The following is a 22,391-nucleotide window of genomic DNA, read 5'->3' on the forward strand; positions in this document are numbered from 1 at the left end:
ATTGGGTACACCTGTTTTGAGTTAGTGTTTGTTTGTAGGCTATTTAAGGGCACTAGGCCCGCTGGGTATTTGTGCGGGCTTGTTCTCTGTTATTTGGTGTTGGTGTATTAGTGTGATCTATATTTTTTCCGGACAGTTTTAGTCCTTTGTATTTTGGACGGGTTGTTTCATGCGCCCTTGGGTTTTGCATGTCCGTGTCTCCACTGTCTTTGGAATAAAATATCCACGTACGGAATTACCTGCTCTCTGCGCTTGACTCCTCCACTCACCATTCATAGAAGTCGCAACACAAGAGGATAGAGTTATAGTCAGATTTGCCAAATGGAGGGTGAGGAAGAGCTTTGTATGTGTCTTTGTGTGTGGAGTAAAGGGGATCTTTTTTTCTATAGTTGCACAGGTGACATGCTGGTAGAAATGATTCATCGAACCTATGAGTCAAACTGTATGTGTAGAAGGCTTGGCAGAAGGTGAATGGTGAACTTTTGTTGCACACATCCAGATGATGCTGCATACTATTTTGCAATGACACTATTAGTATGATCAAGGCATACCTAATGAAAATGCACTAAATCACAGATTTTGCACAACATTGCACACATTAGGCTACAAATCATTTAATATACTGAGACAAATTACAGTCAATTTATTGAACATGAAATGTATTTCAATATGATTGAAATAGGCATATAGCCTACTGCATTTATATTTTAATGCAGTCATCTCAATTTTTATTTGAACCATATTTTTATGTTGGTTGTTTGTATTAATTGCAAAGACATTGTCAACTTTGTAATTGTAGTCAACTTTGTTCTGAAGTTATCGTGGTCACAGAGAGACTGATAAACCATGTGATCCTATGTTTAGCGGAGGTCTTCTGTGTATATATACAGTGATGTGGGAGGGCAAAAAAGCATCTAGCAACACACTTAGCTGTTCTGCCGTTAGATTACGAGCCCTCTACTTTCATATTACATCAAAATTATTTCACAATTGCAAAATATACATTTAGAGTACTCTGTTTAAACCGGTTTTAACACAGTTGCAGCCAACAGTATTTTTCAGTGACAAACTAAAAAGGAATGTCCCTTTTCAGGATTTGTCTTTCAAAGATAATTCGTAAAAATCCAAATAACTTCACAGACCTTCATTGTAAAGGGTTTAAACACCGTTTCCCATGCCTGTTCAATGAACCATAAACAATTATAGAACAGTGGAACGGTCGTTAAGACACTAACAGCTTACAGATGGTAGGCAATTAAGGTCACAGTTATGAAAACCTAGGACACTAAAGAGGCCTTTCTACTGAGTCTGAAAAACACCAAAAGAAAGATGCCCATATATCATCTACTGCATCCTTATGTAATACATGTATCACTAGCCACTTTAATTATGCCACTTTGTTTACATACTCATCTCATATGTATATACTGTACTCGATATCATCTACTGTATCTTGCCTATGCTGCTCTGTACCATCACTCATTCATATATCCTTATGTACATATTCTTTATCCCCTTACACTGTGTATAAGACAGTAGTTTTGGAATTGTTAGTTAGATTACTTGTTGGTTATTACTGCATTGTCGGAACTAGAAGCACAAGCATTTCGCTACACTCGCATTAACATCTGCTAACCATGTGTATGTGACAAATAAAATTTGATTTGATTTGATCTTCATTTCAACCATATTTGGTAGTAGCCCCACCTTGCCTTCTGAATGGCTAGGTGGAAGTTTAACCATATCCCTTAAGCCTGTTGCATGCTTCCCAGTCGAAACAGTTTGTGCAGATAATGATGAAATTTGGGGGCAGTTTTGTTTGTTTTTTAGTTCGGCAGGGTTTTTTTGGGCTGTTTTCTTGCGAAAATGTATGCACTTACATGCTAAATGGCTCAAATCTAAAAATGTAAGAAAAGTTGGTAGCCGAAGTCTACGCCCCTTCATCAGGGATTGGTCAACAGCACTATTTCTAGCAGGAGTGGGAAGAGTATGGATGGGATTCTTCAATTAAGTGGTTGTTTTCATTCATCGAGAGACAACTAGTTTTCATGCACATTTTTTCACATTCTTTCAACCAAACATCTTTGTTAGATGTAAAATTGAGTGACTAAGACCTCCTCGGCAAAATGAATTACAGATTTATTGGTTTACGTTTAGGAAGAAGAAGAAGACGAAGTAGAAGAAGAAGAAGAAAAGGACTGCAGACTAGTCACAGAAGAGGATATGGAGAGCTTTTCCAAAGATGATTTCATGTGGATCTCAGAAAAGAAACGGAGGAAAGTACATTGTGGCTTAGAGCGATGACTCCGAAAAAGCATTGTCGGTCCCATTCTGGCTCTTGTAGTAAGAAAGAATGAATGCAGGAAGAGAAGAAGATGGAGGCCGTAAAGCATAAAAAAGGCATTAAGCACAGATCTTGTCTCCCAAAGCGTGGAACGATAGGGTAGATAGTGAAGTTGATCAGGTTGAGGGGGAATTACCTGAGGTGACAGATGTGGTGAAGATCCCAGTCTCATCCCGAGGATTATGATGAAGATTATTCTGGCCCAGTGTGAGTGTGATTTTTGGAGAAAGTGGATCCTTACCTTTTGGCTGATCCATATGTGGAATCAGGTTGGGTGGAAAGGACATTGGGTACTGTTAAATTGGTGAAGGTAAGCTGAAGTGGACATTGTTTTTCCATGCATGTGGGTCACGATCTGTTTCTTGCTTGTTCTTAGGAACAGGGCATCATTGAAAGAGTGATTTCTGGGGTAGCGTTGAGTGCGGAGGTGGAGCAATTGAAGTTGAATATTCCTGGTGTTTGTGACGCCCACCCTTTGGTGTGACGCAGACCCAGTGGCGAGCATAGTGAAACAAGAGATACTGTCAGTCCGTTTGAGTTTTGAATCAGAGTTTTGAAAATGTTAGGTAAAGCCCTGCCTTATCTCAGCTCACTGGTCACCATAGCAGCACCCACCCGTAGCACGCACTCCAGCAGGTATATTTCACTGGTCACCCCCAAAGCCAATTCCTCCTTTGGCTGCCTTTCCTTCTAGTTCTCTGCTGCCAATGACCGTAACTAATTGCAAAAATCACTGAAGCTGGAGACTCATATCTCCCTCACTAACTTTAAGCACCAGCTGTCAGAGCAGCTCACAGATCATTGCACCTGTACATAGCCCATGCAACTACCTCATCCCCATACGGTTATTTTTTTAAATTTAAATTTTTCTCCTTTGCACTTCAGTATCTCTACTTGCACACGCATCTTCTGCACATTTATCACTCCAGTGTTTAATTGCTAAATTGTAAGTATTTTGCCACTATGGCCTATTTATTGCCTTACCTCCCTTATCTTACCTCATTTGCACACACTGTATATAGACTTTTTCTATTTCTATCTTTTTCTACTTTTTCTATTCTATTGTGTTATTGACTGTATGTTTGTTTATTCCATGTGTAACTCTGCGTTGTTGTTTGTGTCACAATGCTTTGCTTTATCTTGGCCAGGTTGCAGTTGTAAATGAGAACTTGTTCTCAACTAGCCTACCTGGTTAAATAAAGGTGAAATAAAATTTAAAAAATAAAAGATCGTAATCTCTGCCCAGTCAGTCCATGTTGCTAGCCTGTTGTGCCTATTTTCCCTTGCTTGATGATGTTTTCCTCTCCGCTACAGTTCTTCCCGTTCTGACTCTGGTCCCTGTCTCCAGTCCGACTTCTTGTCAGTCCTGCAAGTCTGTCCTGGATTCCCCACTCTACACTCCCTTGGATTCCCCTCCGGACCTGCTTACCCTGTCCCCACACCTCTCACTCCAGCCTCAGCCTCAGCCTCCGCACCTGGTTTCCAGCAACCCGCCCGAGCTTCCCCTGGCCTGCACTCAATCTTCCCCCTGTGTTTCAATAAATACCTTGGTTACCTCATCGCAGTCTCCTTGTCTGAGTCTGCTCTTGGTTTTGCTGTTCAGCTCCCCGTAACATTTTCCCTATATAGTGCACAACGTTTGACCTGGGTCTAAAGGGCATTGGTCAACAGTAGTGCACTATAGGGAATAGGGTGCCATTTGGGGATACACCCAATGTGTGGTCTGGTCTGGCGAGGAGTCTACCATGTTCACTGGCTTCTCTTTGGCACAGTAACCTTTGACCCTGAACTCCTTCCTGTCTGTTCTCCGAGGCTGCAGGCTATGGTATATTTACATTACAGAGGCAGGAAATGAGGTAATCCCTGGTTGCTGTGGTGGAATCTCCATGGAAACTGGGAATTATAGGGACATTTCCTCTGCTGTCTTCACTTCAGAGTTCTGAAGACACTGCTAACCAGTGAAACCAGAGCTGCTCTTGTAACTTTCCCTCTTTTTCCTCATTTAGTCTCTCACTTGTTTTATGGCTCCCTCTTTTTCATCCTCTGCCTTGGACCTTGACTCTCTCTGTCTTTATTTCAATCGTTAATTTACACCTACAGGAACGTATCTCTTTTCTCTTATCCTTTTCCACCCCCCCTCTCTCTCTCCATACCCACCTCTCTATGTCTCTCTTAACCTCTTCCTCTCCCCCTTCCCTCTCATCAGGTCACTTGGCTGACATTAAACATGGTGGGACCTGTGTAAGAATGGGAGCATTCAACAGATGTTTCCTGGACACATACATATCATACATTCAGGGTTAGGGTCAATTAACTTTCAATTCAAGAAGTGAGTTATATTCCTGTATTAAGGAGGGGGGATAATTTGAGTACAGTGCCTACAGTACATCATTGCTTATATCTGAGAATACAACTAACAGTATGTTGGGGTACAGTATACACACACAGCTCTCTCTACTGTAGCTTTGGATAAGCTACAGTGAAATGCTTTATGAATAAGCTCTGAGGTATACAGTAAAAAGTTGTGATAATTATAATATTGTCGTTCAGTTGGTGACAAACAACAAATAATACGAAAAACTCCAAGGCCTTCAAAATCAAAAGCCCTGCGGGCTGGTAAATCACACTCGTTCAGATGATTAGCGTGGTAATCTCTCCCATCTGTGAATACCACAGATTTATGCATACCAGAGCTTCCTTGCCTGGCCCCGGCAGCCACTGCCTCCTAGGGGTGGGATTTTTTTATTTTACCTTTATTTAACCAGGCAAGTCAGTTAAGAACAAATTCTTATTTACAATGACAGCCTAGGAACAGTGGGTTAAGTGCCTGTTCAGGGGCAGAATGACAGATTTGTACCTTGTCAGCTCAGGGATTTGAACTTGCAACCTTCCGGTTACTAGCCCAACACTCTAACCACTAGGCTACCACTAGGCTACCCTGCTGCCCCGGCAGGGATGTGTATCATGGTAATGGCTGACTGTGGCCCAACCACACTTAGCTACTACATAAAATTATGGATGAAGAGTATACAAGATAGTTTGCCAACTATACGTTTTTAAAATGTGCAGTTACATTTTTATTTATTTAACTAGGCAAGTCAGTTAAGAACAAATTCTTATTTACAATGATGGCCTAGCCCCCCTGGCCAAACCCTCCCTTAACCCGGACGATGCTGGGCCAATTTTGCTCCCAGAGTATAATATTATTTCCCTAATGTGTTCATCCTTAAGTGAGTCTAGAAGCTTTGGCCAAACCCTGGGTCTATCCCAAGTGGCACCCTATTACCTACATAGTGAACTACATTTTGACCAGAGCCATATGGGCCCTCGCCAAAAGTAGTGCACTATAAAGGCCTTTATTTTTCCTGGGAATAGGGTACAATTTGGGACTCTGTGAAATCAAATCCCTGAAATGAATCTTATTGAATGATTAATGTATTTTTATAATCCCAACATTCACAACACACACACCACTGTTATGTGTCTCACCTACATCAGAGAAATATCAGGCAACCTATGTATTTGATGTAGGCAGATTGATTGTTTTTGTAGAGTATATTGCAAACACTGTTTTTAATGTGTAAAACAAATCTCTTAAGGCCCATGTTGAAATTACAACATCTGCCAAATCATCCAGCTAGATTAAGCCTTCCACTGATTTATGTGCGTGAGGTTACTGATGCTGATAATGATGGTGGTAGTTTTGAATGAAGAAGAGGCTGATTATTGTGGTGTTGTAGTTAACAATACCATCAAACACTTTTTTATCATCATTTCCATACAAGTATTCCATGTTCCAAGTAGCCTAAGACCAACAGTCATCAAACTCCTTTTCAAAGTGTATTTTCTTGTAGCTCGTTCATGTATGTGGTGGTCACGTTGATGTGTGATGAGATGGGCTGTTGTTTATCCAGATTGCTCCGTCGATGGAGCCTAATTGCAGTCCTCGCAATTTTGGGCGGACAGCCTAACGACATAAATATTTCCTGTCCAAGTTATCTTTTCCTTCAGACGGCTGCTTTGAACTGATGATGAAGGTCTCCGCATAGTAACTGACTAAATCTTTTTCTGACATAAAGTACGAGCCAAGGGGTTGCCAAATATAGTCTGTTTACTGCAGGACGTGGACTTGTGGTAACTATCTGATTGTATGTGGACCATTTCCCTCGGCTATAGATTGGTGTCCGGCTATCCGATGCTGCAGCCCATCCTCACTCCGGGACGATAGGTTAATTAACTGATGACTACCGAGCGCTCTGACGTCCGACCTCCCCATGATGTCGAACTGGGGATTTGCGTGGTAAGTTCTCCTAAAAATCTAAGTATTTTTGAAAATATGAACTAGCCTACATCCGGCCTACTCTCTGCCTGTTTTTTTAGGCTAGGCTATTGCATTGTAGGGATGTAGGCTATTGTATTGCTAGGCAGCAACAAACTCAAGACAAAGGCAGAAAAAGAGAAAGACACGTAACAGGGACTAAACGACGAATGAATGCTTCGGGAGAGTATCTGTTTTGTTCTGAACTGAGATTTCAAGGGGAAAGAAACAAAGATGGTAACTTTAGGCTCCATGAGGCTTAGTAGAAAGTTTTTAATGTATCCGCAGCTTGCTTTGAAATCGCCCGGGGGCTTTTGAAATTACTACGTTTTGCTGTAACATTGTTGAAGTATAATTAATGGGACAACTAGCAAGCTTTCCTGCAAGAATGTTAAGCTGAAGTGAATTTCCCGTTGAATAGCAGCCCATGTCGTGTTCCATGAAGGAAAGTACAGTAGGCTAATTAAAGATGGTCGAAATGAAGGAGAAAAAAGATTTTCTTATGGCATGCAGGAATATCATCTTAACAGGGGACACAGTCCACTGGATCCCGTGTGTGTTATTGTAGCAGTAGCCTAGCACGTTTTATTCTGCATACAAGACAAAGCTATAGCAAAACCTTTTCGAATTATGTGATGTAGTTTGACATTTTTTCCATGCTGACCAGGGAGTTGCCCATACTGTACAGGCTGACTCACAAGCCTAAACATTGGCCACGTGGAGGAAAGTGGGTAATGATTTGGACTATTACCGTCACATCATTCTACTGTTGGCCTTTTGCCAACACAGCAGCAGTGTGTCGCCAGTGATTATGCTACTGTAAGCTCAGGCGGCAGGTAGCCTAGCGGTTAGAGCGCTGGGCCCGAAAGGAAAGGTCGAATCCCTGAGCCGACAAGGTGAAAAATATGCATATGTGCCCTTGAGCAAGGCACTTAACCCTAATTGATGATAATGGCAGACCCTGGCTGTGACCCCACTCTCCGAAGGTGTCTCAGGAAGAGTTGCATACACACTTGTACATATGTGATATCGACAAATATAAGTACTCACCAAATAATACTAACTATTATTATTATTATTATAAGCTCTAGTGTTCTTTTTTGGAAACTGCGTTTCCATCAGTAGTGTGACACTTGTGAAGGGCAGAATCAACAACCTCTGTATCATCAAGACAATTGCTTTGTGAGAAAGCATTAGCCATGGAAGATGTTAACCAATGTTCTCAGTTAGTCATTGTTATGTAAATGCCAGCTGAAAAGTACCAGTGGCCTGGCCTTGGCCCCAAGTCAGAGCAGGTCCACTGAGGCCATGGCCCAGAGAGACACTGGAGCCAGGTCGTGGACGTGTAAACACAGAACTCGGAGACCTTTTGATTAAACACTGCGGTAAGTCTTAGGTGTGTGTTAGGTGATTGGTGCGTGTTACAGCGTAACTATTCACTAAGGAAGTTTAAAGCTCATGGTTTGCTTTCCAAACTGTTCAGTCATTATACCTTCATTAGGACTACGCTGAGTAGTTGCATATTATGCATATTATGACTTGGGGTATGACTTCTCAGTCATATATTGATCCCTTTTCTCTTTGTCTGTTCCCTCTGAAAAGCCTTGTGTGTGCGTTCGTTCATTCAATGGGAAGCCAGACAGTGACAGATATCCATTTAATGCTGAATTAGACAATAGAACTGAATGTCTCTTGGCTCACTTCTTTTCGCCCCCTCCAGCTATGGCTGAAGATGTCTCTGGACTCTGATAAGGTGTGTGGGCTGCTGTCCCGGGACTCCAGGACCTCCTGTGTCTTCCAGGCTGCAGACGAGAAGGATGACATACCAGGGGTGGGGGAGGACAGGTATGCTCCAAAACCCTGTCCCTCCTCTCTTTTGCTCTCTCTCTCTGTCTTTGTCTCTCTCTCGCTCTCTCTCTTCTTTCCCTTTTCTCTCCCCTCTCTCTCTCTCACTTTTTCTTTTTCCATTCTCCTGTCTTTTATCTCTCAAGTCACTCCATATAGGCCTACATTAGCGTTCGCACCAAATTCTCGTCATTTTTTTCCGTTTGGGTGAAATGTTTTTGTTCCTATCTCCCTTTTCAGTGTTTTGGAGATGCTGAGCTATTCTAAGTTCTCTGACCTGGAGACATGGCTGTGCATGCCCTCCACGCTGCTCCCCAGGGCCCTAGAGTCCACCCGCTCTACCTCTTCCTCAGGCTCCACCTCTACAGCACACCTCTCCACCTGCAGCGAGACTGGAGAGACAGACACACCACACAGGTACATCAGACCTATGTACAAATGTCAAATACTTTGAGTGTTTGCTTTGGCCTGCCAGCTGGAAGAGGTTTGCACTTTTGGGACTTTTCTATTGTTTCCATTGCATCAGGCAAGCTCAATTAAACACAGCTAAAGTGTTTGCAATTATTTAAAATAGTATTTGAATCCAGGTCTGCAGGACATGTTTTGGTGTCAAGTGGTAGCATTTGAGAAGATTGTTGAAGCTTCTGCCTCTTTTACAATGTCCCATTTAAAGCACATCACTTTAAGAGATGAGTTCTCTCTAGTGTTATCAAATGTCTGTGGAGGTTTCAAAGCCCATACAGCCACAGTGTGGTCTTGTGTGGTTTAGTCTTTCAGTCATTACAAAGGCTCAATCCACCAGCCTTTCTCCATGCGTTACTACTGAGACACTTGAAGCACTTGACTCTTGATTCCCCAGATTTAGCTGCTGAATGGCTGTTACCACACACACACACACACACACACACACACACTGGTCATTTGATACTTATTGGTCTTTGAACACCACTGCTTTTGACTGGGGACCAGCTCAGTGCCATGATGTGTGATTATGTTGCCAGTGTAGTTTTGAATGAGTGGTCGCCAAGCCTTACCCAGCTCCACCCTCCCCCTGGTCACCCCAACATAAACTCTCACAGTATGTGTATCTTGCTGTGAGTGGCAGACATTGATGTCCATGGAAGTCGATTGCAATTGTACAAAGTTGAGGGATTAAAAAAATGATACAAATTTATAGAGAAGTGAACATGTTTTTTGGAATTGGTCGATGTTGAGTTACTGCGGTAAAGAGCTATGTTGAGTTGGGAGAAGTTGGTGGAGTTTTTCGTGCGGAGGAGAAAGAGAGGAACCCATAGAGGATCATGGAGAAGCCGCAGTTACAACGTCACTGAAGTCAGGTACTATAGAGGAATATATTCAAAACTAGGTTATAGATATGTAATATCCGCTGCTTATAATCAGAGGGCCAGAAGGTTATGACTGCAGATTGGAGAATTGTGCATCGTCGTGTGCCAGCTATAATTATTGGCAGTACAGTCAAAGAATTCCAATGTAAAGAGCAAAGCTATACGATCTCCGCTGTGAATAATCAAAATGCTTCGGACTAGGACTAATGATTCATGCTCAAATATGTTATGTAAGCTTCCTAATGATTTGGGAAAGGCTATTCAACTTACATGGATATTGGGTATTTGAGGACTTGTGCAATGTTTATATTGTATTTTCGGAACTAAAAAATTGCCTTTGGCATCGTCATAAATGGCTGAATAGTTAAGAGAAGAGAACACATTGACTTATTATTTAGCTTTGTACGTTTCATAGACTACTGTACATGTATCTCGTTGTGGATTTTCCATTCAGGAGATGTATCATGAATATTTTAGCTTCTGCTAGTTGAGTTGAGTTGTGTGTGTGTGTGTGTGAGAGAGAGAAAGTGAGTGCATGCATGTGTGTGTCAAACTATTAGTGCCACTAATAGTTGGCACTATTAGTGTCACTCAAGAGCTCTGAAAAGAAAACCAGAAAATGAAATGTCACATCTTCCCCTAACTAATGTTATAATCGTTTTTCATTGGGATTGAAAAAAAAAATGAAAAAAGGTTTGTGTCCCCAATGGCACCCTATTCCCTATAGTGCACTACTTTTGACTAGAGCCCTAAGTAGTGCACCGTGTAGGGAATAGAGTGAGATTTGGGACGCAACCAAGGTCATTGACACCTCAGAGGAGAAGTTATTGAAAGGGATGATTAACATGTAGTCATGCTTGACTGGTTCAATGTGAGTTCTCCCTTGATTGATTTAATTTATTAGGCCATTTTTTAAAATGCAAAGATAACGGCCCTCCAGCCGGTGATGCCGCCACATACAATTTAAGAATATCATCAAGGATAATGCAATAAAGCTTAAAAGCTTATTTCCGTTGTGGTCCTTTTGGAGGGGAAAGGGGGAATGCAACAAGGTTAGGCAGCAATTGTAGTGACAACAGACAATGACAGACACAGTTGTTGTTTGTTTCATAACATGAGATAATTTAGTACAATTCCCTTTTCTAATAAACAACTATGGACAGGTACATCTCCTCTTTCTCACATTCCCTTAGTATATAGAACAATCAATCCCTAATATATACAAGACAATCACAGTATGATATACAACAGGCACCATAAGGCAGACCATATGCTATCCCAGGCATTTCCTTCTCAGCCACGTACCAATACGACTTACTTTTGAGACATGCTACTATTTAGCCATTTTTTTCAGTGAAAACTTGAAACTACCCGTGGAGGTTATACTTTTCAAATCTTCTGAAAATTATTCAAAAGAATGGCAGCTGAGTATAAAAATGTTTCTTTCCCCATACCACTTTTAAATCGAAAAGTAACAGCGTCAGTTTGGAATAGTTGTGGTTACCCCGTACCAAGTTAAAGTAGTTACATAGGTGCCTGGGGACCATACTGTGGACAATCTGATGTACCAGACACCATTTAATCTGAGCGACTCTCTTCTCCATTTTGATCCATCTAAGGCTTTCAAAGTGGGAATAGTCCAGATGTGTAAGTGCTGGAAGTTTAAGAATAATCCTGACTAGTTTGTTCTGAAATGTCTGCAATTTATTTTATATGATCATGTACCAGGATTTAAGTCTATATTTAATTGCTTGTCAACTGCTCGTATAATTAAAAAGCAGTGTTTTCTAAATCACTGAAATGGCACCCTAAATGCCTACACAGTGCACTACTTTTAATAGAGCCCTCTGGGCCCTGGTCAAAAGAAGATCACTATATAGGGAAACGGGGGCCATTTGGAGTGCACACACTGTTCATTCATACCAATATACTGAAATACCTTTATGGTTAATAGTGTTGACATTCCTACTGGTTTGTCCAAACTGCTTATTGTACAGCCAGTCCAGACAAGCTAGACCACCACTAGCATGCTTTTGGAACCTTTCCACTCCAAAACAAAATTGATGAAAAAATATCTACAATACATTTTTAAATACAGAAATAGACCCGTTTTAATTGGTCAATCCAGAAAAAGACGAGTTGTACTTGGTCAATCCAGAGGTCTACAGGTTTTAACTTCCTGTCTTGTGTATTCTACTTCCTGTGCCTGTCGTAGACCTCTAGATAGGGAGGCCATGTTCCTGACCCCTGCACTGGGGCGGGAAATCCCATTCCTGGCCACACCCTTAGCCCCCATCCTGTCCTCTACGCCGTGCAACATAACCCCACAGGGCGGGGTCAGTGTCAGGAAGCGCAGGCGATTGGCAGCCAGCCCCGGGGGACTACACTGGACCTCTACAGGTACACACTGACCTAATTATCTGTCTGTCAGTCTATCTATCTCTCTTTCTCTGTCTGTGTCTCCCTCCCTATGTCTCAGCGCTCGGTTTGTCTCTTTCTCTAGACTGTATAACTATTATCTCTGTTTGCTTTCTCTGTCAGCCTCCTCTATCTTTCTCTGTCAGCCTCCTCTATCTTTCTCTGTCAGCCTCCTTCTCTATCTATCTTTCTCTGTCAGCCTCCTTCTCTCTATCTTTGTCAAGTTGGGTGGGGTGAGTCAAGGACCTCATTAACCTCTTGTTTTATTTTACAACTCCTTCACTTCTCAGTAGTGAACATTCTCTTCCCTCAGATCTGTGTTGATTGCTCACTGATGGTCATGTTTATGCTATGGAGTGGCATGCTTCCTGTATTAGTGTGTGTGTGTGTCTCAGTTCCACCCTTATGGGGAATGATAAAGACTTCTTCCTGTTAGAGAGATTAAACACACATCTCTTATCTCCTCTCCCGCTCTGCTGTTAGGTGTCAGAAGTCTAACCAGAAGTATTCGAACTAGGAGTTGTCCCTTTACGCCACTAGAGGGAGCTCTAGTCTAATACAAGCACTGTGCTGCCAGAGTAGAACCTAACTCAACAGTTTCATACCACTCCAATATCTCAACTGTCGGTAGAAAACAAGTTAATGTGAGTGTTGAGTTAGGTCTCGAGACCACACATTGAGTGTCTCGGTCTTGTTTCGGTGTAGAATAAATGTTTATGTTATTACAGTATCAGCTTCCAGTCCGTCAGCGCATTAAACTATTATCTGGAAATGTGTATGTACATCCTGGCCCATCTACATTTGCTAGCCCCAATTCTGACTTGTACTCTGATATCTGCTTCACTGATTTCTGCTCCCGTAAAAGCCTGGATTTTCTGCACGTTAACACTAGAATCTTATTACCTAAAATGGATCAATTGAAAGTGTGGGTTCACAACTCCAGTCCAGATGTGTTGATCATTACAGAGACATGGTTAAGAAAGAGAGTTTTGAATACTGATGTTAACCTTTCTGGTTATAACCTTTTTTGTCAAGACAGATCTTCCGAAGGTGGGGCATTCTTTACCAAGGATCACCTTCAGTGCTCGGTTGTCTCCACCAAGTCTGTCCCCAAACAATTTGATTTGCTGGTTTTAAGCATTAAACGTTCAAATAGCTCTTTGTTGACTGTTGCTGGGTGCTATCGTCCTCCATCACCACCGGCCTGTACCCTACCTGCCCTAAGCACTCTCCTGGCCCCTCACTCTAAGTTTTAATTTGTCCTGCTAGGTGACCTAAACTGGGACATGCTTAAACCACCTGAACAAGTCCTAAAGCAATGGGACTCCCTACATCTTTCTCAGATTATTACCAATCCCACAAGATATGACTCCAAACACCCAGAAAAGGCTACTCTCCTTGATGTTGTACTTACAACTAATCCTGATAGGTATCAGTCTGGTGTTTTCTGTAATGAACTTAGTGATCACTCTTTTACAGCCAGCTTTCATAATTGCTGCCTGTCCTGATTTGTCATAGACGCTTGATAAAACATCTTTAATGGGCAAGCCTTCCTTCATGAACTGGCCTCTGTAAAATGGTATAGAATCAGCATGTTACAGGAATTAAATTCCTCTGTTTTAATACCCAATTAAAATCAAACACTCTGTCAATTCATAAGGATTTGTATGACCCTTATTTGTATAAAATGGACAGAGCCCAGTCTTAAAGTCAAACAGCAGATTTTATTCACGAGAGTACTGCTCCTTACACATTTTACCACAGGTTATAAACTTAAAATGACGTCATTAGGTTCAGTACCAGCCCGTGTCATCTCCGCTCTAGTACAATGCCTGTATGGTTCTCACATCGTCTCACCCTATTAAGATGATATATGACTGAGCCTAGGACAGCTGGTGTAGATAAGCCTTCTAGCCAGTCTGGCTATAAGTTCATTCATTTCTACCATGGTACAGACAGTCATTGTTCTAATTCTTGATTATATTTGTACACATTATATTCAGTACTAAGATTAAAAAGAAAATTCAAACATATACAGTAACATAATAGTATTCTGATTAGTCAGTCCTGATTGAAATGTATACATAATTAGTCATTATTGATAAAAATTCCCTTAACATCACCTCTGTCGAAGACGCTTGGACCTTCTTTTTTTATATTTTCAGTGGTTTTGTTAACAAACACACCCTATAAAGAAAATTAGAATTAAAAACAGGTTCAGCCCCTGGTTCAATTGTGATCTTTCAGAGTTACTCCACCTCAAGAATTGCATTTGGCGAAAGGCTCAGAACACGCATACTCAGGCTGATTGGCTGTCGTTCAGGCAAATGAGAAATAAGTGCACTCAGGATATCCTGAAGGACAAAGTTAGTTGTGGGTCTAACCCCAAGAAGTTCTGTAAAACGGTTAAAGACCTGGAGAATAAACCCTCTTCCTCACAGCTGCCCATGTCCCTTAATGTTGATGATGTGGTTGTTACTGACAAGAAGCACATGGCTGAGCTCTTTAATCACCACTTCATTAAGGCAGGAATCCTATTTGACTCAGCCATGCCTCCTTGCCCGTCCAACATTTCCTCATCTCCCACCCCTTCTAATGTGACAATCCCCGATGCTTCTCGCTCTTTTTCCCCTGCCCCACTACAAAGTTTCTCCCTGCAGGCAGAAACTGAGTCCGAGGTGCTAAAGGAGCTCCTGAAACTTGACCCCCCAAAATGATCTGGGTCAGATGGTTTAGGCCCTTTTTTCTTTAAGGTTGCTGCCCCTATCACCCCGAGCCTATCTCTGACCTTTTTAACCTGTCTCTCCTTTCTGGGGAGGTTCCCATTGCTTGGAAGGGAGCCACGGTTCGTCCTTTATTTAAAGGGGGAGATTAAGCTGATCCTAACTGTTATAGGGCTGTTTCTATTTTGCCCTGTTTTTCAAAAGTGTTGGAAAAACATGTCAATAATCAACTGACTGGCTGTCTTGATGTCTATAGTATTCTCTCTGGTATGCAATCTGGTTTCCACTCAAGTTATGGATGTGTCCCTGCAACCTTAAAAGTTCTCAATGATGTCGCCTTTGCCCTTGATTCTAAGCATGTTGTGCTGCTATTTTTATTTACTTGGCCAAAGCTTTTGATACGGTAGACCATTCCATTCTTGTGGGCCGGCTGAGGAGTATTGGTGTCTCTGAGGGGTCTTTGGCCTGGTTTGCTAACTACCTCTCTCAAAGAGTGCAGTGTATAAAGTCAGAACCTACTGTCTCAGCCACTGCCTGCCACCAAGGGAGTACCACAAGGCTCAATCCTAGGCCCCACGCGCTTCTCAATTTACATCAGCAACATAGATCAGGCAGTAGGAAGCTCTCTCATCCATTTATTTACATGCAGATGATACAGTCTTATACTCAGCTGGCCCCTTCATTTTGTGTTAAATGCTCTACAACAAAGCTTTCTTAGTGTCCAACAAGCTTTCTCTACCCTTGACCTTTTGTTTTGTAGGTGTTCAGAACAAGGTTATGTGGTTTGGTAAGAAGAATACCCCTCTCCCCACCGGTGTAATTATTACCTCTGAGGGTTTAGAGCTTGAGGTAGTCACCTCATACAAGTACTTGGGAGTATGACTAGACAGCACACTGTCCTTCTCTCAGCACATATCAAAGCTGCAGGCTAAAGTTAAATCTTGACTTGGTTTCCTCTATCGTAATCACTCCTCTTTCACCCTAGCTGCCAAACTAACCCTGATTCAGATGACCATCCTACCCATGCTAGATTACGCAGACATAATTTATAGATCGGCAGGTATTGGTGCTCTCGAGCGGCTTGATGTTCTTCACCATTCGGCCATCAGATTTGCCACCAATGCTCCTTATAGGGCACATCACTGCACTCTATACTCCTCTGTAAACTAGTCATCTCTGTATACCCATCGCAGGACCCACTGGTTGATGCTTATTTATAAAACCCTCTTAGGCCTCACTCCCCCCTATCTGAGATATATACTGTAGCCCTCATCCTCCACATACAACACCCATTCCAGTCACATTCTGTTAAAGGTCCCCAAAGCACAGACATCCCTGGGTCGCTCCGCTTTTCAGTTTGCTGCAGCTAGTGACTGGAACGAGCTGCAACAAACACTCAAACTGGACAGTTTTACCTCATCAAAGACTCAATCATGGACATTCTTACTGACAGTTGTGGCTGCTTTGTGTGATGTATTGTTGTCTCTACCTTCTTGCCCTTTGTGCTGTTGTCTGTGTCCAATAACGTTTGTACCATGTTTTGTGCTGCTAACATGTTGTGTTGCTACCATGTTGTGTTGCTACCACGCTGTGTTGTCATGTGTTGCTGCCTTGCTATGTTGTTGTCTTAGGTCTCTCTTTATGTAGTGTTGTCTCTCTTGTCATGATGTGTGTTTTGTCCTATATTTATGTTTTATTTATTTATTTTTAATCCTAGTCCCCGTCCCCGCAGGAGGCCTTTTGCCTTTTGGTAGGCCGTCATTGTAAATAAGAATTTGTTGTTAACTGACTTGCCTCGTTGCCTCTTTCTAATGTCAATATGCCTTGTATACTGTTTTTTAGGGCAGCTCATTGTTTTATTTTACTGTGGAGCCCCTATTCCTGCTTAACATGCCTCAGATATCCCCCATGTCCCACCGCCCACACATGCGGAGACCGCACCTAGCTTAACTGGCGCCTCCAGAGATGCAACGTCATCGTCACTCAATGCCTAGGTTTACCCCCACTGTACTCGCACCCTAACACACCCTTGTCTGTACACTATTCCCTGACTCTATCCTACCACGTCCAGAAATCTGCTTCTTTTATTCTCTGTTCCCAAAGCGCTAGACGACCAGTTCTTAGAGCCTTTAGCCATACTCTTATCCTACCCCTCCTCTGTTCCTCTGGTGATGTAGAGGTTAATCCAGGCCCTGCAGTGCCTAGCTCCACTCCTACTCCCCAGGTGCTCTCATTTGTTTACTTCTGTAACCGTAAAAGCCTTGGCTTCATGCATGTTAACATCAGAAGCCTCCTCCCTAAGTTTGTTTTATTCACTGCTTTAGCACACTCCGCCATCCCATAATGTCCTAGCCGTGACCAGCTCTGAAACCAGATTGCATAGCGGAGAAGGTACAATGGTCGGTAATCTGTTTGTTAACCTTAGAAGTGCAGGGTAGGATAGAAATAGGTCTGTAGCAGTTTGGGTTTAGAGTGTCTCCCCCTTTGAAGAGGGGGATGACCGCGGCAGCGTTCCAATCTTTGGGAATCTCAGACGATACGAAAGAAAGGTTAGTAATAGGGGTTGCAATAATTTCTGCAGATCATTTTAGAAAGAGAGGGTCCAGATTGTCTAGCCCGGCTGATTTGTAGGGGTCCAGATTTTGCAGCTCTTTCAGAACATCAGCTATCTGGATTTGGGTGAAGGAGAAATGGTGGGGGCTTTGGCGGGTTGCTGTGGAGGGTGCCGGGCAGTTGACCGGGGTAGGGTTAGCCAGGTGGAAAGCATGACCAGCCGTAGAGAAATGCTTATTGAAATTCTCAATTATAGTGGATTTATCGGTGGTGACAGTGATTCCTAGCCTCAGTGCAGTGGGCAGCTGGGAGGAGGTGCTCTTATTCTCCATGGACTTTAGTGTCCCATAACTTTTTTGACTTTGTGCTACGGGATGCAAATTTCTGTTTGAAAAAGCTAGCCTTAGCTTTCCTAACTGCCTGTATATATTGGATCCTAACTTCCCTGAAAAGTTGCATATCACGGGGGCTATTCAATGCTAATGCAGAACGCCACAGGATGTTTTTGTGCTGGTCAAGGGCAGTCAGGTCTGGAGAGAACCAAGGGCTATATCTGTTCCTGGTTCTAAATTTTTTGAATGTGGCATGCTTATTTAAGATGGTGAGGAACGCACTTTTGAAGAATAACCAGGCATCCTTTACTGACGGGATGAGGTCAATATCCTTCCAGGATACCCGGGCCAGGTCGATTAGAAAGGCCTGCTCGCTGAAGTTTTTTAGGGAGCGTTTGACAGTGATGAGGGTTGGTCGTTTGATCGCAGACCCATTATGGATGCAGGCAATCAAATCAAATCAAATTCATTTATATAGCCCTTCGTACATCAGCTGATATCTCAAAGTGCTGTACAGAAACCCAGCCTAAAACCCCAAACAGCAAGCAATGCAGGTGTAGAAACACGGTGGCTAGGAAAAACTCCCTAGAAAGGCCAAAACCTAGGAAGAAACCTAGAGAGGAACCAGGCTATGTGGGGTGGCCAGTCCTCTTCTGGCTGTGCCAGGTGGAGATTATAACAGAACATGGCCAAGATGTTCAAATGTTCATAAATGACCAGCATGGTCGTATAATAATAAGGCAGAACAGTTGAAACTGGAGCAGCAGCACGGTCAGATGGACTGGGGACAGCAAGGAGTCATCATGTCAGGTAGTCCTGGGGCATGGTCCTAGGGCTCAGGTCCTCCGAGAGAGAGAAAGAAAGAGAGAATTAGAGAGAGCATATGTGGGGTGGCCAGTCCTCTTCTGGCTGTGCCGTGTGGAGATTATAACAGAACATGGCCAAGATGTTCAAATGTTCATAAATGACCAGCATGGTCGTATAATAATAAGGCAGAACAGTTGAAACTGGAGCAGCAGCACGGTCAGATGGACTGGGGACAGCAAGGAGTCATCATGTCAGGTAGTCCTGGGGCATGGTCCTAGGGCTCAGGTCCTCCGAGAGAGAGAAAGAAAGAGAGAAGGAGAGAATTAGAGAACGCACACTTAGATTCACACAGGACACCGAATAGGACAGGAGAAGTACTCCAGAAATAACAAACTGACCCTAGCCCCCCGACACATAAACTACTGCAGCATAAATACTGGAGGCTGAGACAGGAGGGGTCAGGAGACACTGTGGCCCCATCCGAGGACACCCCCGGACAGGGCCAAACAGGAAGGATATAACCCCACCCACTTTGCCAAAGCACAGCCCCCACACCACTAGAGGGATATCTTCAACCACCAACTTACCATCCTGAGACAAGGCTGAGTATAGGCAATGAGGCAGTGATCTCTGAGATCTTGGTTGAAAACAGCAGAGGTGTATTTGGAGGGCAAGTTGGTTAGGATGATATCTATGAGGGTGCCCGTGTTTACGGCTTTGAGATTGTACCTGGTGGGTTCATTGATAATTTGTGTGAGATTGAGGGCATCAAGCTTAGATTGTAGGATGTCTGGGGTGTTAAGCATGTCCCAGTTTAGGTCACCTAGCAGCACGCGCTCTGAAGATAGATTGGGGCAATCAATTCACATATGGTGTCCAGGGCACAGCTGGAGAGTTATTTCTGGAAAGGTGGATTTTTAGAAGTAGAAGTTTGAATTGTTTGGGTACAGACCTTGATAGTAAGACAGAACTCTGCAGGCTTTCTCTACAGTAGATTGCAACTCCGCACCCTTTGGCAGTTCTATCTTGTCGGAAAATGTTATAGTTAGGGATGGTGGTCTTCCTAAGCCAGGATTCAGACACGGCTAGAACATCTGGGATGGCAGAGTGTGCTAAAGCAGTAAATAAAACAAATTTAGGGAGGAGGCTTCTAATGTTAACATGCATGAAACCAAGGCTTTTACGGTTGTGTAGCTGAGGGATCATAGGGGTCCAGTGAGTGGTTGGGCTGGCTGGAGACACGGCGATTCAGACAACTAGCAGGCCGGGGCTAGCAGAAGGGCCTTAGAGGGACGTCACGACGGAGGAAAGTCTGTTTTAGCCTCCATGTGCGGTGACGTCTAAAGACCAGTCGTGATGGATTAGTAGGGTTCCGAGTAGCAGAGGGGTCCAAGTCCAATGGGCAAAATAGGTATAGTGGCCCAAGAGATGAATCTATTCAGCTAACAGTCCAATATGCTCTAGTCAGCTAGCGGGCTGCAGCTAGCGGGCTAGCAGATGGGCATTCAGGGGACGTCGCAGTCCAGTCGTGAAGGAATCGGCGTGGTTCCGTGCCCCGTACCGGCAGTAGAAGGGGTCCGGGTATTGTAACTCAGGAGTGGCTGATGGGCCTCTTCAGCTAGCCGGGAGAATGGGCCTAGCATGGGCTAGCTCCAGGCTAATTGGTGCTTGCTTTGGGACAGACGTTAGCCAGGAGTAGTCACTCGGATTGCAGCTAGCTAGCTGCGATGATCCAGGTGAAAAGGTTCAGAGCTTGCTGTAGGAATCTGGGGACCTGGAGATAAAATAGATCTGGTATATTCTTGTTTGCGTCGCATTGTACAAACTGGCGTGAGCTGTCTGAGCTGAAGGTTAGCTGATGACCGCTAGCAGTGGTTAGCTGACTACTAGCTAGTAGCTATTGAGCTGGCTAGCTTCTGTTGCCTTACCTCCTTACTTAATTTGCACACACTGTATACAGATGTTTCACATACTTCCGGCGCCGACAGAGATGGCCGCCTCGCTTCGCGTTCCTAGGAAACTATGCAGTTTTTTGTTTTTTTACGTGTTATTTCTTACACTAGTACCCCAGGTCATCTTAGGTTTCATTACATACAGCCGAGAAGAACTACTGAATATAAGATCAGCGTCAACTCACCATCAGTACGACCAAGAATATGTTTTTCGCGATGCGGATCCTGTGTTCTGCCTTACAACCAGTGTAACGGAGTGGATCACATGCAGCGACCAAAAAAAAAAAAAACGACTCAGAAAAAGAGGGAAATGAAGCGGTCTTCTGGTCAGACTCCGGAGAAGGGCACATCGTGCACCACTCCCTAGCATTCTTCTTGCCAATGTCCAGTCTCTTGACAACAAGGTTGATGAAATCCGAGCAAGGGTAGCATTCCAGAGGGACATCAGAGACTGTAACGTTCTCTGCTTCACGGAAACATGGCTAACTGGAGAGACGCTATCCGAAGCGGTGCAGCCAGCGGGTTTCTCCACGCATCGCGCCGACAGAAACAAACATCTTTCTGGTAAGAAGACGGGCGGGGGCGTATGCCTTATGGCCAACGTGACATGGTGTGATGAAAGAAACATACAGGAACTCAAATCCTTCTGTTCACCTGATTTAGAATTCCTCACAATCAAATGTAGACCGCATTATCTACCAAGAGAATTCTCTTCGATTATAATCACAGCCGTATATATCCCCCCCCAAGCAGACACATCGATGGCTCTGAACAAACTTTATTTAACTCTCTGCAAACTGGAAACGATTTATCCGGAGGCTGCATTCATTGTAGCTGGGGATTTTAACAAGGCTAATCTGAAAACAAGACTCCCTAAATTTTATCAGCATATCGATTGCGCAACCAGGGGTGGAAAGACCCTGGATCATTGTTACTCTAACTTCCGCGACGCATATAAGGCCCTGCCCCGCCCCCCTTTCGGAAAAGCTGACCACGACTCCATTTTGTTGATCCCTGCCTACAGACAGAAACTAAAACAAGAAGCTCCCACGCTGAGGTCTGTCCAACGCTGGTCTGACCAAGCTGACTCCACACTCCAAGACTGCTTCCATCACGTGGACTGGGAGATGTTTCGTATTGCGTCAGATAACAACATTGACGAATATGCTGATTCGGTGTGCGAGTTCATTAGAACGTGCGTTGAAGATGTCGTTCCCATAGCATTATTAAAACATTCCCTAACCAGAAACCGTGGATTGATGGCAGCATTCGTGTGAAACTGAAGGCACGAACCACTGCTTTTAATCAGGGCAAGGTGTCTGGTAACATGACTGAATACAAACAGTGCAACTATTCCCTCCGCAAGGCTATCAAACAAGCTAAGCGCCAGTACAGAGACAAAGTAGAATCTCAATTCAACGGCTCAGACACAAGAGGCATGTGGCAGGGTCTACAGTCAATCACGGACTACAGGAAGAAACCCAGCCCAGTCACGGACCAGGATGTCTTGCTCCCAGGCAGACTAAATAACTTTTTTGCCCGCTTTGAGGACAATACAGTGCCACTGACACGGCCTGCAACGGAAACATGCGGTCTCTCCTTCACTGCAGCCGAAGTGAGTAAGACATTTAAACGTGTTAACCCTCGCAAGGCTGCAGGCCCAGACGGCATCCCCAGCCGCGCCCTCAGAGCATGTGCAGACCAGCTGGCCGGTGTGTTTACGGACATATTCAATCAATCCCTATACCAGTCT

At 43.6% G+C, this 22,391-nt stretch overlaps 1 protein-coding gene across 4 annotated transcripts in view; it reads left to right on the forward strand.

Moving 5' to 3' along the window:
• Nucleotides 1-6,238: 6,238 nt before the first annotated feature.
• The window catches only part of LOC112257636 (ankyrin repeat and fibronectin type-III domain-containing protein 1), a 229,162-nt gene continuing 213,009 nt past the window's right edge, over nt 6,239-22,391 (forward strand). The window contains exons 1-5 of one of the 4 annotated variants that reach the window (XM_042326082.1): nt 6,239-6,381; nt 6,521-6,644; nt 8,383-8,507; nt 8,748-8,924; nt 12,069-12,253. In XM_042326082.1, coding sequence (XP_042182016.1) covers nt 6,585-6,644; nt 8,383-8,507; nt 8,748-8,924; nt 12,069-12,253 — 547 coding nt within the window. In that variant the 5' untranslated portion in view covers nt 6,239-6,381; nt 6,521-6,584. Of the gene's footprint in view, nt 6,645-7,596; nt 8,048-8,382; nt 8,508-8,747; nt 8,925-12,068; nt 12,254-22,391 lie in introns of those variants that run through there. The other 3 variants (XM_042326077.1, XM_042326097.1, XM_042326091.1) reach the window with 3 other exon arrangements.

This window comes from Oncorhynchus tshawytscha, linkage group LG01 (assembly GCF_018296145.1).
Source record: "Oncorhynchus tshawytscha isolate Ot180627B linkage group LG01, Otsh_v2.0, whole genome shotgun sequence".
Classification (NCBI taxonomy): domain Eukaryota; kingdom Metazoa; phylum Chordata; class Actinopteri; order Salmoniformes; family Salmonidae; genus Oncorhynchus; species Oncorhynchus tshawytscha.